The following is an 18,315-nucleotide window of genomic DNA, read 5'->3' as shown; positions in this document are numbered from 1 at the left end:
TACAAACCCTGCTTTGGCTTTCTGAGTAAAGGAGGAAATGTGATGAGTTGCAATAGTCACAGTGTCCAATAGTCAAAAACATACTAGCTGCTCCTGAGAACTGACATTAGCTTCCCATGTTTTATTTAGCTGGTACCCAACTTTTGACCATTGTCACTTCTCCATTCTGTAGTACGCTGGAACAGGAAGATGAGGTAAGATATACATCACAGGCTGATTTGAGTCTGACTTCTTGATGTAGTAGTCATTCCCAAATTAAGCTACAAAACAGAATTCATCTAGAGAGCTTTAAAAAATACACACTCTTGGGGCCCATTCATGAAGACTGTGATCTTGTAGGTTTGGGGTCGAAATTGAGAAATATACTTTTTTTTTTTTTTCCTCAAGGTGTTTCTGCTCCAGCATGTCCAAAGACATATATTTAGAAAGTGCTGATGTCAGTTGTGGTGAGGGGGGAGTGTGGCACGTCAGGCTCTCCATGAAGCAGACTTGGAGCAGAGATTTGCGTGCAGAAAACTTACTGGGGGATGCTCTTGGGATCAGCATCTGTGATGGGTGAAAGAGGAAAGATACGGCAGAGAGAAAATTTGGGCTGTGAGACAGTCACAAAAAAAGGCCTCGGATGATTCCAAGGAGAGATTTGGATCTAGAATAGCTCTGCATATTTGTCCCAATTAGGGTAAAGAAGATGGGCCTTTCTATTTCCTCACTGACCAGTCATGGAATGTGGCTGCACCCGGGGTCAGGGCGGGGTGTGAAGTTGGGTGCGGTGGCTCTCTCCGCAGAGGACAGTCTCTAGGCAGGGACTCAGTTATGAGCTGTCAGTGGCCAATGCTCTTAGCAGCTGCGGGAGTGAGTACTTCAGTCCTGAAAACGAGGAGCTGGGGGGCACCACACAGCATCTACTGCAGTCTTCCTCTCCAGACATTCAGATCTACCTGCTTCATGTATGCCCTGGGAGCAGCTCATTTGATGTTCTAGTGGCCCTTTTTCTCCAGGAGACAATTATAAGGGGAAGTTTAGTGGAGTAAATTGTGGCTCCTACTTCTGTCTGTCATCTCTAGGGATGTCTTATTCTTCTAAGCATCCTTACAGCTTTCCAAGGGCCAGCCCCCCTTGGCTGCCACTCTGTCCTTGCTGCTCATTGCAATAATTGCACCCACTTTGCTTCAGATGACTAAGTGCCACTTGCTCCCTCATCTTTATTTTTGGGGGATCCAATGATCCCCCTAGCTACCAGGGAGCTCAATTTTGTGATGATATCCCCTACAGTCAGGTAGGATCTACAGAGGTTGGCCCCATAGCTACCAGGGACCTCAATTTTGTGATGATATCCCCTACAGTCAAGTAGGATCTACAGAGGTTGGCCCCATAGCTACCAGGGACCTCAATTTTGTGATGATATCCCCTACAGTCAGGTAGGATCTACAGAGGTTGGCCGCCGCATAGAGTCTCAACAATACTGTTGCCCTTTGCACCAGTGAATTCCTTCTTGTTTTGTTAAGTAGTATGCTTTCTGGGCCTTCTTGTGGATCAGAGTCATCTGGTGGGTTTTCCAAATTTACCTGGTATACCCATTATTGCTTACTTTTCTGATGCTCTTAATCCTTCCTTCCACCATATGGCACAGTATTTCTACATCGCTTCGTGTGGGCCATTGCTTTCTCTAAGCTCCTGAGAACCCTCCTAGTAACATATTATCGCTGTCCAGTTGGGTCCTTGCCAAGTGTTAAATTCTATACTACTCTTGTACCTATAAATTCTCCCTTATCGGCCTTTATATTCCACCCACCCCCTTAATCCTTAGCATTCATTCTCACACCTACTCTCCTGGTCCCTGTCAGTACACATTGTCCCGGCACCGTAGCTCCTTTGGCCTATGACCCCATCCCTCCCTTAACATGCCCAGCTCTTCCCAGGCCAAATTTTGTTGTGACTCAATTCTAGTTATTTGAGTGCCCAGAAGGGGAGGTCAGGGAAGATGCTGAATAGAGTCCACATTGTCTTGCAAGGGCAGGTTCCCTCTGCTTTGTCTTCCATCAGGAGGGGACATAAGCCTTTAATAGGGAGGAGCTGGTCACTTCCACAGAGGGGTTCAGGGCATCTGGGGACTCAAGATTGTTGAGTGCATCAACTCTGATGTCTCCATCTCAAGTCTCAAGGTCCCATCGTTTGCTAATCAGAGTCTTGATCTTGGTGAATCAGAGCCACAAGAGATATTGAATTATTGGGAGTTAATTCTACTCTTGTTCTTATAGGTCTTGGGCTTCATTCTCAGCTTTGTCTGTCCTCCAGTGGCAGGAGATTAGAGTCACTTTGCAAAGCAGGCTTTGGCTTTCACACTTAGTCTTTAATTGGTGATGAATTACCCTTATTATTACTCTTTCCTCTGTGTTTGGCAAATGCCTCATTTATTAGACAGGCTCAACATTCCATTTTGCTAGCATGCCATCCCAGTTCACCACCAGTGGAAGTTTTGCCACATGCTAGGTTGTATCCACGCTTTACCTACCATCAATGACAGGGGTTATTATTATTAACTGGTTCATGGATGGTCCAGCTCCAAAATCTTATCTTTGACTCACTTTTCTGGACCACTCCTAATGCACCAACTGTCACAGATCAGGTTCCTTGGGTGATAGTAATCTCTGGATAGACTCTTGTGGGAAAGAGAAGGAATCAGGAGTGAGTAGAGGAAGAAATTGAACTGTGATGCATTTATGACCAAGACCCCAGCCAATCCCATGGCTTGCTCTGGAGTTGGGGTGCTTCTGCAGTATGGTCCCAAATTAGGGCAGGGGGCATAGCCTTTATATCTCTGACAGTCATTCGATGTGGGCTGCTCCCAGGAAGGTGATGCAAATTTAGGTTAAGCAGTTTTCTTTAACAAAAACCAATCTCTGCAGCAGGATTCAATATGGAGTTGGCAGCAACCAACACTCCTAGCAGCTGGGATATAAGTGCTTCAGTCCTGAGATTGTGGAGGCCTCTGGATGGTTCAGCACAGTGTCTATTAGAGAAAGAAAAGCAAGTTGGGGCTTTGAATTTTGTCACTTTCATAAAATAGGTGAAGTCTGATTTGTTTGCTGCCGTATAGACTAAAACAATATCATAGAATCATTTGAGATTGAGACTTAGAACACTAATGTAAATTTGGAGAGATGAAGGAGAAATTGTTGGCTAGGACTCCAATTATATAAATCCAAAAATTCCTCCTGATGGTGGTCACCTCTTTAAAATTCTCCTCTTAGTCTAAGAGAGCCTGAGGTTATTAATTTCAGTTCCCCCAGGTCACTATCCTGTAAGCACTGTATATTCTCAGAGAATACAAGAATCAACAGATGTGCTACCTGTCCTCCAGGTAAATGGATTGTAAGGCTATTGCCAGGCTTGATCAATTGTAAATCGTTCCACTGATTTAATGAGAGCTGATTGGAGGGTGCAGGAAGGAAAGAGGAAGGGAAAACAGCACCACATTAAATACGTACAGATTATGAGGCATCTCAATGTCAGAAATGTCAAAATATGCATAATTATGACGTCCCTCAGTGAGAAGACAATACAGTATGAGGCGTGGTGAGTGCTATAATAAAATGACACAATTATGGAAAAAGCCAGGGAAGGAGAGACCATTCTAGAAATAACAGGAAAAGCCTCAGGGGAGAGGTAAAATTTGAATAAGGCCTTGAAGAAAAAAGTATAGCACACATAAGAATGCCTGTGATTCTATGGTTGTTGACTTTTAAAACATGTGCATTTATCTATTCATCCTGGTCTAATCTAGTAGATGAAATCACACTTTGCTGTTCCACTCTTATTTTAGCTGAATCTTATAGTATATTAAATTTGTGGGGATCTAATTATTGATCCACTTGCATTATATTGTTATTTGCTATTTAAGTGATATTTACATATCTATCATGTTATGGTGTCAAGAGACCTTACAGCAAAGGAAGCCTATTAAGATATCAGCAGAGCAAATGGTTTTACATTTGCTTTGCTACTTGTTAACATTTGCCATAGTGTTTTAATCTCCTAGTAACAACAGGGGCAAAATAATGAATTTGTAGCTAGTATGACATAGTTTCCTAAAATTTGCAGCAAAGCAGTGGATATAAAGGAATTCCCAGTTACTATCACATTGCCTCTGTGAGTGACAGAACCAGATATGGAAGAAATAAAATTATATGATGAAACCACAATATTTTGGCAAATCCTAAAACATTCTTGAATTGAAGTGCCTCTTTATTCTACTTCTAGAATTAATATGTGCTTCTTATTAAAAAATGTAGAAAATAAAGAGAAGTGAAAATTAGGATGAATTATTCACCCATAATTCTTGGTAAGGTAGGAACAGCAATATGGCAATTGAAAATAGAAATAATGCCTTACAAAGTGACGTTTGAATGTTATTATGGAAAACCAAGTCTCAGATTAAAACACACACACACACACACACACACACACACACACACACACACACACACACATTGTATTCTATAGCTCAAGTCTTCTGGAAAATAAGACTCACTCCCCCCTCCCCCTTTCTTTTTTGTTTTTTTTCAACAAACTAACCCCTTGTGAATAACATGATAATCCACTTTTACTAGGCTTATAGAACAAGGAGCAAGAAAGGCTGCTATACCAACATGTGTGAAGCAGTTTTGAATGTAACAGGAAATTCAAGATGTTTCAAAGCTGGTGTCACAGCACTATCCTGAGAACTCTTGTTCTTCCCCAGAAGAAATGTCTGACATGGGCCCTGAACTTCAGAGTTGTTTCAGAGCCCTGGTCTTAGTTGTCATTGTTATTGTGGTGTATAACGTATAATAAGATTTGTTGATTTAGGAAAACCACATCACATATAAAAACATCCATTTGAACTATTTGACCAGTCTATCTTTAAAGGGATTTGATTACATCCCCTAAATCTCTCTAAAACTAAATCTCCCTTGTGTTAGTTGTGGGTCTGCTCTGTAAATCTTAATGGAAGGAGTTAAGATACAAATGATCAGAGAATAGAAGCGGAACTTTGGGTAATATACCTATGCAGTGAATACTGATGATATGACAGAACAAGAGCCACGTCCTGAAAGCGAGCTATATTATGGAGGCAGATGGTCAAACAAATATACATCATTCACCATAACTTGGTCTAAACTAATTACCTAATGCAGGAGACAGATGTCCGGGTAGCTTCATAAATGATTTATGGGTGACTTTACAGTGTAACCAAAATTATGGCAGCTATTAAAATGCCACTGATTCCAAAAATAGGGGAAAAAAGTATGGTAAATAATATTTTATAATCATTTTTTCCCCTCAGGAATTCAAAGCATCTTATCAGCAGTAACATGACACGTGCCTATTAGTAACCATAAAATAGGACTATTTGTGAGATTGCTTACTCTGCATAGGTCATTGGGGTGCCTTTATTTAAATTATTGCTTCTGTGGCCTAAATTGTATCCCTGTGGCCTGCAAACATAAATGCACCTCTGAAGGTTTCCAGCGCCCAGGCAGGATCTGTTCTGATAAACACTGCAGTGTTTACTGTATCCTTAAAAGGAAGCCAGTGGGAAAAGCAAGACCTGGTCTCAGAGAGGTGAACTCAGGCTTCTTAACTTCCAATTTAGTTTGGTCTCTGATGGATGAATATAGTGTCTGTGAAAACCTGCGCATATAGTGTCTGTGCATTCGTTCTGACTAATGAGGGACCTCTGTTTTGATCACATAGAGTACATTTAACAAATCAGGTCTTCTAAGTGCTTTCTGCTTTCCTTTATTTTCCCTTATTATGAAGAAATGCATCTAACATACAGGAAAGTATAGAGAGCAATACAACAAACACTGTTACCAACTACCATGATTTAATAAACGCTGGTATTTTGTCATGTTTACTTCAGATTTTTTATGGGGAAGTGACGGTAAAAACGAAACACTCTAAACAGAGTTGGGAAGGATTTTTCCAAGCCCATTCCTCTCCCCCCTCAAAGGAAACCCCTATCTTGAAGTTCATGTGTATTCTTCCTTTTCATGATTTTATATTCAACTAAGTGCATGTATATGCATGAACAATCCACAGAATAGATACATAGAGCTATTCAGAATGTACAGAATAAATGGCATCATTACTATACATGTTCTACAACTTGCTTTTTTATTAAACATCATGTTTTCTAACCCCTTTCCATATTCATATGAGTGGATCTAGATTTTTATTTTAACTCTGGTTTAGAATTCCATTGTATGAGATATACCGTACTTTATTTATCCATTTCTCTATCCTTGAACATTTTTGTTGTTTCTAATTTTTCTTTAATACCAACAATACTCCGGTATTCATCTTTGCACCTAGAAGTAGAATTGCCCTTCCATATAATTCATCTTTATTTAAAATTTAAAAAATTTTATTTTTCATACTTATTTGAGGGAGTCACTTAAATTTCTTAATACAATCTGTTGTTATTTTTATATAGGGCAAATATCTCCTTAAAGTATACAGTTTATTTTTAAACATTGTTTGTGCTTTCTTTTGTTCCTAGTCAAATTTATCAATCCTTTCCTTTATAAATGGTGCTTTTTGTCTTGTTAAAGAAATCCTTTTTTATTAGATTTAGTAAAGATAGTAACTTCTAATTTCTACTAAAACTGTTAGAGTTTTGTTTTTCACATTTAAATCTTCAATTCATTTGGTATGCTTGGGCATAGTGTGAGATAGGAATCTAATTTAATATTTTTTTCTATATGAAAACCAATTTACCTATTACCAATTTTTGCATATTCCATTTTTTCTTATTGATCTGTAATGTCACCTTTTTCATATGCAAGTTCCTGTATAAGGTAGACATTACTAGCACTCACCAATACGTGGTTACCCTGTCCTTCCTGGATACTCCAAAGACACAACCTCCCAGCTGCTCTCCAGTTCTGCAGGGCCATGTAACTAGCAATGACCAATGACCTGTGAGCAGTGTCCTGTGTCAGTTCTGGGATGAGACTGAAAATTCGTTGATCAATCTCTCAGCTTCCCTGAAGAATGTTGAGATGGCAGAGCCACAAGACAGAGCTGCTTGGATTGTTAAATCACCTCGTGGTCATCTGTACTAATAGTGGCCTCTGTATGAGCAAGAAGTAAACTGTAAGTGCTAAACCTCTGAGATTTCAGGGCATATTTGTTATTAGCTTATCCTGATTAATACACTATGGTTCAGATTTTGGGTTCTCTACTTTCTTCCATTGGTCCCTCTGTCTGTCTAAGCACCCATACCACACTGTCTTTATTATTTTGACTTTATGGGAAGTCTTGGTTTCTAATAGAGCAAGTTTCCATCACCCTTCTCTTTCTTACCTTCTTTGGCTTTTTACTTTTCCAAATGAATTTTGGAATTATTATCAAAGGTAATGAAATTGCTGCTGAGGCTAAGATGAGAATTTTATTAAATTTGTGCTTTAAGTTGGGAAGAAATGACATCCTCATTATATTGAGTCTCCTATCCAAAGGCATGATAAATCTTCTCCATTCATTAGAGTTAACTGTATTAAAATGCCATTTTTGTAGATCAAAAATGTTCAAAAAACAAAAGTAGACTTGAGCAAATGGAATGATGTCTCTTGGTTTGCTTAGATCATCTCAACATAATCAAGATGATACTTGTCCCTAAATTAATTTATAAATTTAATGCAATCCTAATAAAAACACCAGTACCAACAAGCTCTTTTTCACAGCTGGGTAAGTTTCTAAACTTAATAGGAGAAAATAAACACATAAGAGTATTTAGAAAAACACTGAAACAGAAGAAATATGAGAGAAGACTAACTCTACCGGATAACAGAGCACACTCCAAAGCCTCTATGATTAAAGTAGTATGGTACTGGTGCATGAATAGACAGAACAATGAAACAGAATAGAAAGTTCATACATAAACCACCTACATGGAGAATTCTAGTACATGACAAAGGTATCTCAAGTTACTGGGGCAAAGAGTGGCTTCTTTTTTTTTTTTTTTTAACCAAATGGTGTTCAGCCATGGCAACTGGATAACTACTTGGAAAAACATAAAATTAGATTCATTGCTCACACTACATACAAGAATAAATTCCACATTAATTGAAGATCTAAACATAAAAATTTTTCAAACTGAAAATATGTAATAAAGAAAAACTGAGAATTTTCTGTTTAATAATTGGTCAATATTCTTTTTTGTATCTTATTTTATTTACTTTTGGTTGCGTTGGGTCTTTGTTGCTGCGCGAGAGCTTTCTCCAGTTGTGGCGAGCGGGGGCTACTCTTTGTTGCGGTGCACGGGCTTCTCGTTGCGGTGGCCTCTCTTGTTACGGAGCACGGGCTCTAGGTGCACGGGCTTCAGTAATTGCGGTGCTCGGGCTTCAGTAGCTGTGGCTTGCGGGCTTAGTTGCTCCGCGCGGGGCATGTGGGATCCTCCCGGACCAAGGCTTGAACCCGTGTCCCCTGCATTGGCAGATGGATTCTTAACCACTGCACCACCAGGGAAGTCTGGCCAATATTCTTAAAAAATGTCAATATCATGAAAGAAAAAAAGGAAAAAGTTGAGAAATTTTTACAAATTAAAGGAGAGTAAAGCAACATGATAACTAAGTGTAGTGCATGATTACTGGATTGGATCCTGTACTGGAGGATAAAGATACATTATTGAAACATAAGAAGATTGTTGACTATGGATTTTTATTGACTAAGATAATTGACTATGGATGGAAAATTAGGTAAAAATACTGTATCCTTGTTAAATTTCCTGATGCTATACAATGGTTATAAGAGAACGGGGACATATGTATGCATATGGCTGATTCACTTTGGTGTACAACAGAAACTAACACAGTATTGTGAAGCAATTATACTCCAATAAAGATCTATTTTTTAAAAAAAAGAGCAAGGAATTAGAAATCACCTTCTCTAGAAAAAATTTTCTGTACCACAAAATAGTTATTTTTTTGGAAAAAAAAAAAGAGAAAAGCTTTCATAGGAAATACAAACTAAAATATTAAGGGGCCTATCTATCATCTATCTATCTATCTATCTACCTATCTATCGTCTCTCTAGATATAGATATTTATTCAGTGTCATTATGACCATTTAGGTTGTCTCCAGTTGTCTGCTATTATGAACAACACTGTACGGATGTTCCTGCATGTCTCTTTTGGTGCACACATGAAAACTTTTCTTTCTGGTATTTGTTTGAAAGTAAACTGCTGAACCTCAGGGTATGTGAATTTTTTCACTTTACTGGAAAATGTGGATGAGCCAATTCCCATCAGTGTGTGTTAGGTGTTGCTGCTCCACATCCTTGCCAACACGTGGGACTGTATGACTTTACATTTTCTGTCAATCTGGTGAGTATAAATGGCATCTATTTGTGGTTTCAATCTGTATTTCCTTGTTTTCTGATAAGGGAACAACATGTTCATATGTTTTTGACTCTTTGTTTTCCTCTTCAGTGAAATGTTTGTTCATGCCTTTGTCCATCAACTTAGTTGCCCTTTTTACTTTGAGGAGTTCAAAGTATTATGCATACTAAGCCTCTGTTTACTATATGTATTGCCAATATCTTCTACTAATGAGTGGATTATTTTCACCTGTTAAATGAGGTCCTTTAAAGTACAGATGTTTTAAACTTTGGCGTACTCAAAAATATCAATATTTTCCTTTATAGTTTGTTTGTTTATTCAGTCATATTGAAGTAAGTTCTTTACTTAGCCTAAGTTTATCAAGAAAAGTTGTATTTGAAATTTTAAGATTTTTTGGCTATATTGTGAGAGATTTAGCTCTATATTTTTGATATACATAGCCAATTGTCCAAGCACAAGTTATTTAAAAATCCATCCTTTCTTCACTAATATGCAAAGTCCCTTCTATGATATATCAATATATGTGTGGTTCAGTTTCTGGACTACTTTATTTATTTATTTTTCCCACACCAATAACATACTATAATGTTATCTTCATAACCAGATCTTAACATCTGCCAGGACAAGTCACCCAACCTTTTTTTTCTTTTTATATAGATTGTTTTTGTTTTCTACTATTGGCAACCTTGGTCTTCAATACAAATTTTAGAATCAATATACATAAAAATCTGATTGAGATTTTGATTGGAGTTACATTGACTCTATATATAGATTTGGAAAAAACTGATATCTTTAATAGTTTTTCCACCCAGGACTGTAGTACATCTCTCCATTTATGCATTTTTTTTTTTCTTATGTGTCCTAGCAATGCATTAAAATTCCTTGTATCCAATGATCCTACATTTGCAGTGGGAGGGTCTTGTTCCACATCAGTTCCTCCGGCCATATCTACTGGTACTATCTTCAAACTCTGGCAAGCCATAAATCAGATCAGTATTTTTAAACAGGTTCTTCAAAATTTAATGCTCCAGTGATCAAGGCTGATAGTTATAGCTGTACATAGAAAATATTAAATAAAGAAAATCTGTAAGAAGTTTCAGTTTACTTGAAATTAAAATGGGTTAAGAAAATTCTAATCCTAACCCAAGGCATTCCTTTTTCGTTAACCTCTTCCCCAATCTTATTTCTAGAACAACTCTGAAACTTCTATTCCACTGGAATCTTCTAATATTAGCTTCTGTTCAAGAATATCCAAGTAAATTCTGCTTTTCCCCCTGGACTTTAAAATGACGTTAATGCTTTCTTTTCCAATACCCCAAATGCTCAAAAGCAAGGAGGCTTCCCCTCCCAATTTTTATTATAAAAATTTCAAACAGAAAATTTGCAAGAATAATAAAGTAGCAACCACATACCCACAACCTAGTTTCTTCAGTTATTAATATTTCCCCATATTTAATCTCTCTCTCTCTACCTATTTATCTATCTATCATCTATCTATCCATCCCATCTATCTTACACAGCTAGAACTGCCATGACAAAATACTGTAAAATGGGTGGCTTAAACAAAAGAATTTTATTTTCTCCAATTGTGAAGTTTATTGCCATCCAGTTGTGTCCTCACATGATCTTTTCTCTGTGCATGTGTACTCCTCCTGTCTCCTTCTCTGCCCGTAAGGACACCAGTCTTATATGATAAAGACCCTACTCTTGTGACATTATCTAACCTTAGTTGCTTCTTTGAAAGCCATCTCCGAATACAGTCACATTGGTGATTAGGGTTTCAACATATGAATTTGAGGGGGGGGCGGAATCACAATTCAGTCCATAAATGTATGTATGTTTGTATGTATGTATCTGTCTATCCATCTATCTATCATCTGTTTATCTTGTTGAAGCTTTTCAACATAAATTCAAGTCTTCATGACCCTTTATCCTTAAATATTTTAACGAACATCTCCTAAAAATAAGAGCATTCTCCTGAATAACAAATACCATTATATCATCTAAGAAAAGAAACAATAATATACTAAAACCATCTAATATCAACTCCATATTCAAATTTTCTCAGCGGTGAGTTTTCTACTTCTCCCTTCTATACCTATTAGTATTCATCTTTTAAGATGGGCTTTTAGCATCAACTAGGGATAAACTTTAGTTGCTTCTAAACAGTCAAGTTAAATTAAAGCACAGATTCTTACGCTGGGATTCCTAGTGATCCAAGGATACACTTCAGGAGTTTTGTGAATCTCTTGAAATTGTCTAAAAGTACATTTTTCTTGGGAGGAGGTCCATAGTATACTCAGATTCTCAAAGGTATCTGTCATACCTCAAAAAATTAAGAACTATTCTCCTAAATTTTCTTGGTTATCCAGTGTCACATATGGAGTTCTCTGTGTTGACTTAGACCTAAGAATGATACCATCTTAGAAATATTGATATGTTTGGTTTAAGAATGTATATTGCTATTTAAAGGCCAAATAGGAACTATAATATTTGGAAAAGCGAAGGGAAATAAATGCAACTATTAATTAGGATCCAGTTAATGGTGCTATTGTGAAGGATAATAACTTCTTAGCTTAAATAATTTTCAGTATCTTTTTTTTTTTTAATTTTATTTATTTATTTACTTATTTATTTTTGGCTGTGTTGGGTCTTCGTTTCTGTGCAAGGGCTTTCTCTAGTTGTGGCAAGTGGGGGCCGCTCTTCATCGCGGTGCGCGGGCCTCTCATTATCGCGGCCTTTCTTGTTGCGGAGCACAGGCTCCAGACGTGCAGGCTCAGCAATTGTGGCTCACGGCCCTAGTCGCTCCGCGGCATGTGGGATCTTCCCAGACCAGGGCTCGAACCCGTGTCCCCTGCATTGGCAGGCAGACTCCCAACCACTGCGCCACCAGGGAAGCCCAATTTTCAGTATCTTGATCATGAGTACCATTAGGGAAATTAGTGACTGAGCTGGGTTCTTTGTTCGTCTGTAAAATTAAAACATACCCTAAAAATTACAGCATCATCTTTGGCAGACAGGCACTAATGACTCTGGGGCTGACACGTTAGTTTAGTTCAAGCATCTCATAGATGATTAAAGTTAATGAGTGATGTGTAAGCAGGACTCTACTTAATGAATGTGCTAATTGTTTTTCTTGTTGCAAATATTAGTGCTGCTTTTAACCACAATATACAGATTAGCAGCCAATTCATTATGCTTTGTTTAATGAGTTTATATTTATACAATATAATGGCATTGTTAAATTCACATAGTATCCTTCTTAATATTCAAAGCACTTTATGAGAGCATACTATTTTAAGCTCAAAGCCATCCTTTGTCAGCAGGGAGGGCAGGAATAGTATACCTATTTTAGCATGGTGGTTATGAACCCAGACGCTGAATTCCTGCGGCCTGGGTCTGAGTCCTGGACACTTACCAGCTGTCCGATCTCAGAAGATTTATTGATCGCTCTGAATCTCAGTTGTCTCGTTCAAAAAGTGGAGTTGAGTGAGTGATATAGTATCTACCTCATGGGGTGTTACAGGATTTGGTAATAGCTTACAAAGGGTTTAAAGCAGTGCTGAGTACACTGTAAGCCTCATAAGTATGTTATTAAAAATAGCAAAGGATATCACTTATATGTGGAATCTAAAAATATGATACAAATGAACTTATTTACAAAACAGAAACAGACTCACAGACATAGAAAACAAACTTACGGTTATCAAAAAGGAAAGAGGGGGAGGGAAGGATAAATTGGGAATTTCAGATTAACGGACACACACCACTATATACAAAATAGATAAACAACAAGGACCTACTGTATAGCACAGGGAACTATATTCAATATCTTGTAATAACCTATAATGGAAAAGAATCCGAAAAAGAATATATGTATGTGTATATATATAACTGAATCACTTTGGTGCATACCTGAAACATTGTAAATCAACTATACTTCAATAAAACAAAGTTCAAAATAAGCAATTAAATATTTAAACAAAAATTATCAGTTACATCTCTACCCTCATGATCCGTTCTCTGCAGAGCATCCAGAGAGATCTTTTAAAACCAAGAATCCCTTCATGCCACCTGCCTGCTTAAAATACTCTGAGGACTGCCCATTGCAAGAGGAATGAAATGCAAACCATCCACCGTGGCCATGTACAGTATGGCTCGTGCCTCATTCTGAACTCTTACCCTTCTCTCCGCATCCCAGCTCTGTGCTCTGTGCTGGTCTCCTTTCTGTTTCTCAAATACACCAAGCTCTTTTCTGCTTTAAGGTCTTTGCCTGGACCGCCCTCCTCACAGATCCATAGACACGTCCTGACTCACATCTCAACTCAGAGCAAATGCAGGAGCACAGGATGCCTTCTCTGACCAACCTACCTCAATTACACTCGGCCAAGGCCACTGCCTTGTTTAATGAATAAATGAATAGATTTTGGGGAACCTCGGGGTTCATAGCACACTATCATCATTGGTCCCTGTTTTATCCTATTTTCTTTATAGCACTTCTCACATGAACAGTGCATAAGGATACATGTGTAGATATAGATACAGGATATTTACTTATCTGATAAATTTGTAGTGGCACGTAAGCCCTTTAGAACTCAGACTCTCACTGACTCAAACTAGAATTCTTTTCATATGCTCTCTTAGACAGGGTTCTCAAAGTTCAGTGTGTGCTGTGCCCACTGTCGATGAAAATGAATAAATAGTCAATGTACAAAAGAAATGGAAATTTTTTTTTTTTTTTAGCATTTTTTAACCTTTATTTATTTATTTATTTATTTATGGCTGTGTTGGGTCTTCATTTCTGCACAAGGGCTTTCTCCAGTTGTGGCAAGTGGGGGCCACTCTTCATCGCGGTGCGCGGGCCTCTCATTATCTCGGCCTCTCTTGTTGCGGAGCGCAGGCTCCAGATGCGCAGGCTCAGTAATTGTGGCTCACGGGCCCAGTTGCTCCGCGGCATGTGGGATCTTCCCAGACCAGGGCTTGAACCCGTGTCCCCTGCATTGGCAGGCAGATTCTCAACCACTGCGCCACCAGGGAAGCCAGAAATGGAAATTTTATGTGAGTCAAATTTGAGGATTATAACCCAGGAAGAGCAACTCAGAAAGCTCAGAGAACTGTTCTGCCTGTTAGAAGTCAAGACACAGTTATATAAGCTTCTTTGAGACAGAGGACTGTACATCAAATGACTTATTATTGACAGTTTACATAATCCGGATCTGAGTGCCATGCCACCCCTTATCAAGAAGGAATGTTATCTTTAAGGAGTTGTCTTAAGAGAAGTTGCTCTTTATGGGTGAGAAGGAATTTCTGCTGGTGAGGAAGGTTTGGTCAATGCCTAATGCAGATACACAGTACATAGTAGGGGGGAGAGAGGAGGCCAAAGGGCAGAGAAAATTTTTTTATGTTTAAATTTTTCTTGTCTTGCCAGAAAACATGAATTTCACTTCACACCATCCTCAGAGTTGCTGATTCAGTTGGTCAGGGAAGATCTCTTTGGGGAGGTGACATTCAAGTTGGGACATAAAGGATTCAATCCCGTGGGAGCTGAAGGAAGAGTTCCAGGTAGAGGGAACAGCAGGTACAAATACTCTGAGCTGAGGAAAGAGCTTTAATGTTTGAGTGACAGAAGGGAGGCTGGTATGGCTGAAGGGTGGTGAGTGAGTGGAAAAGAATTCCAGGCCAATGTTGAAGAGGAAGCAGGGACTGGGTCAGGCAGCTCCTGAGTGGCCTTGCGGAGGAGAGTAGATTTATTCTGAGTGCAGTGGGAAAGCTTTGGGACGCTTTAAACAGGGGAGAAACCTGACCCGGTTCACATAGTTTTAAACCAACACTCAGAGAGTCTCGGAAGGGGGTAAAAAATGCATTCTTCCTCTTCCTCTGAAGCAATCATTGCCGCTATACTGTCCTCCTGCAACATTTTTTGGACTCTAAAGCTGCCATAGAACTACTTTAAGGTGGGTTGTTGCCATTGTGGAAAACAGATAGATATATGTCTGCCTCAATCCCAAATCTGGAGGGAAATCTCAAGCTCACAGGCCCTGCTTAGGGAACAGCCCAGGAAATTCCTCATGTGGAGGAATCATATTCTGCCTCACCCATCCTATTGCCCTGGCCCCAGTGACTGGACCAGGAGAGACACCAGCGAAGCCAAAATACAGGCTGGTTAACACTTTGGGAAGCGGCCCACCTAGCACAGCAAGGTCAGGGTTAGCGAGCAAACCACTCCAAAGGCACTGTGTTTTGTAGCAGAAACAGCAGCAGATGGTAGCGGGAGGAGGAGCTCACATACAGAGCAACGCCGTGAGTGCAGTTAGAAATGAGCAGAAATTATTGGTAAGCACATTAAAGGCCGAGGAAGATGCCCAGAGCAGTGGGGGAGTCAAGGCAAAAAGATGCTGATCTTTTTCAATGGAGTCAATTAATTTGTGCCGCTGGGAAGTGGAATAGATGGAAACAAAAAGGACCTGGTTTCTACGGGAGAGCAGGGTCCACCAGGGTAATCCATTTCAGGAAGGCCTGGATGCAGGACTCTTCCTGGGTTCTCTGCCTTGATGGGCTCATTTCTACATTTGTCCCACCCATCTCCACCATACAGGGCGGTGCCTCCCCCATCCGCCTCCATTATCCAAGCCCTTTGCCAGAATGAAGGCTGACAGTCACACTGCACTTAGGAATATCATGTTTACTGAATTCCCTTACACCCTTCAGATGTAGAACTCTATCATAATTTAGGCCAGACTAAATATGTCTTCATTTTCAGTTGAAACTTTAGTTTTAGATTTAGACTTGCGTTCAGAGGAAGAAGGAAACTCCTATAGTACCAAATTAGGAGATAACAGCCAAAATGACTGTAAATTACTATAGAATAACAAAGCCCCCTCCTAAGATATAATTTCTAAATTATCGAGCTGCACACTTATGGTTTATACCTTTATACGTATATAGACATTCTAAAAGTTAAATGTAACATATAGTAACATTTTCTTATGGATGCAAAAGAGATATATCACTCCTCTGTTTAGAATCGTTTTTTAGTAACCCCATAACCTTTAGGACATAATCGCAAATCTTTAGAAGGGCACATGAAGCCCATCTCTATGGGTTGGTTTTTCTTCTTTGTCTCCTAAAATTCAAAGTTTCTGCTCCAACTGTATGGAACCACCTACAATATCCCAAACGGTTGTGCTCTCTCATGCCTTGTACTGTGTTTACACATAGCTGCTCTGGGAAGCCTCGTTCCAGCTGCTGCCTCTCTAGTTTGAGCGAGTCCCCTCCTCTGTGCCTTCATCTCGCTTTGAGCTCACTTCCTCCTTCATGTTGTCATATGTTCCACTGGACTCTTCTGTTTTTACTCTTCTATTCTAGGCTTGGCTCTGAGCTTCCAGAAGGCAGGGACTCTATCTTTCTCCACTGCCAGTCATAGCACCAGGCATACATAATGTGTGGCCCACAATAAATGTTTATTGAATGAATCTACAAAGTCTAGCGCTGCCGTCTGAAACAGAGGTATAACTTGGGGTTTCCTCAGAAAGACAGATTCTCTACTCTCAACGTTTATGCTATAGAAAAGGCATAAGATCCTTCTTCACACGTGATTCTTAGATAGTGCTGTACAAGGATGGCAAGCTCCATGAAGGTGTTTTCTCTCTCAGGAGAGCATGTCCACTCCTTTGTGTCATCCAGCACAGTTTTTACTTATATACTTATTTCTTTTCTGCCTTTCTGCAAGCTGGATGTGAGATGGTCTCTTTCTCTTCACTAGGCACAATGCAGTATGGCACTTCGTTGGCAGTTGGTGACCATTTGGCAGGATGTGTTTGAAATGAATCACCCTCTGAATAAGTGTCATACTTTTAATTGGTGTGCCCAACTCTGAAAAAAAGTCACATAATTTAATTCTCAAAAAACAAACTGAGAGGTAGGAATTGCTATGACTATTTTACTGGTAAGAAAATAGCCCAAAGAAAGATTGACTCGACAAGATAACAGTCAATGGTAGGAATAAAGGCTTGGACCCAAGGTATTCTGACAGGAAGTCAATTTTTTACCTCTACAATTACCTTTAGAGAAAATTTCAGGAGTGCTAAAATATGGATGGCTGTTCTGAAGTTCACCCTGGTGGAAATTGTCCCTGTGGTCAATGCACACTAGGAAAGAGAAAGAAAATCAACAAGGACACAATGAAATGATGGTAGAAATGATCCAAAGGACCTATTGAACATGCTACTTATGTTTACCTTCAAGTCACTATAGTGATCTAATTTATCATAATACATTGACACCTAAATCCCTAATTTACACCAAAAAAATAAACTCCCTGTAGTCTCACTTATACGTCATGTCATCTTCAGGAAGCTTTTTATGAGCTGAGTTGGTGTTGACATTGAAGTCTTATCAGTCCAACAAGAGTGAAGAAAACTCAAATGCAGAATTCATTTCTGTCAAGATTTTTTATTGGGTGACAACCAATCAAAATGAGGCTCTGAGTTTATTATTCCAGTTTTTAGAATGCCTGCTCAAAATAAACACTACAAAATATTTTGTTTTCATAACATAGGGTTTTGTACATGTTAGTGTAAAGCGCCATGACTCAGAAATTGTAGTTACCATGTCTACACATTATGGCAAAACCTGCTGTAAGAGCACATGAAGACAGTATAAGCTTCTGTGACTTATGATGACCAAATGGCATTGATTCTTATCTCTGTGAATTAAAAGCTTGGGAAATGTCTATGGACCTTCCCCTTTGATGTCATATTGTCTGCTAATCTATAGAAATAAGTTCTTGTCTAGTCCCATAATAAATTCAGATGTTTTAATACAGAATTCCTCAAATGATTTTAGCCACAATCTACAGTGAAAGAAAGAGTTATTACTTCTGCTTGTGGCAGGAACGGGGGAGACTACTCAAAGGGTGAGGCATTTGGGGTGG

General features: G+C 39.0%; 1 protein-coding gene across 1 annotated transcript in view; it reads left to right on the top strand.

Moving 5' to 3' along the window:
* Window positions 1-13,571, top strand: part of FASTKD2 (FAST kinase domains 2) — a 62,658-nt gene extending 49,087 nt beyond the window's left edge. Inside the window, exon 12 of the mRNA XM_082397067.1 lies at window positions 13,413-13,571. Coding sequence (XP_082253193.1) covers window positions 13,413-13,469 — 57 coding nt within the window. The 3' untranslated portion in view covers window positions 13,470-13,571. The remainder of the gene's footprint in view (window positions 1-13,412) is intronic.
* Window positions 13,572-18,315: the final 4,744 nt, after the last annotated feature.

Source organism: Balaenoptera borealis, assembly GCF_965194805.1.
Source record: "Balaenoptera borealis genome assembly, chromosome: 6".
Taxonomy (NCBI): domain Eukaryota; kingdom Metazoa; phylum Chordata; class Mammalia; order Artiodactyla; family Balaenopteridae; genus Balaenoptera; species Balaenoptera borealis.
The sequence above is the reverse complement of the archived record's forward strand: the minus strand, read 5'-3'. Positions and strand labels throughout refer to the sequence as shown.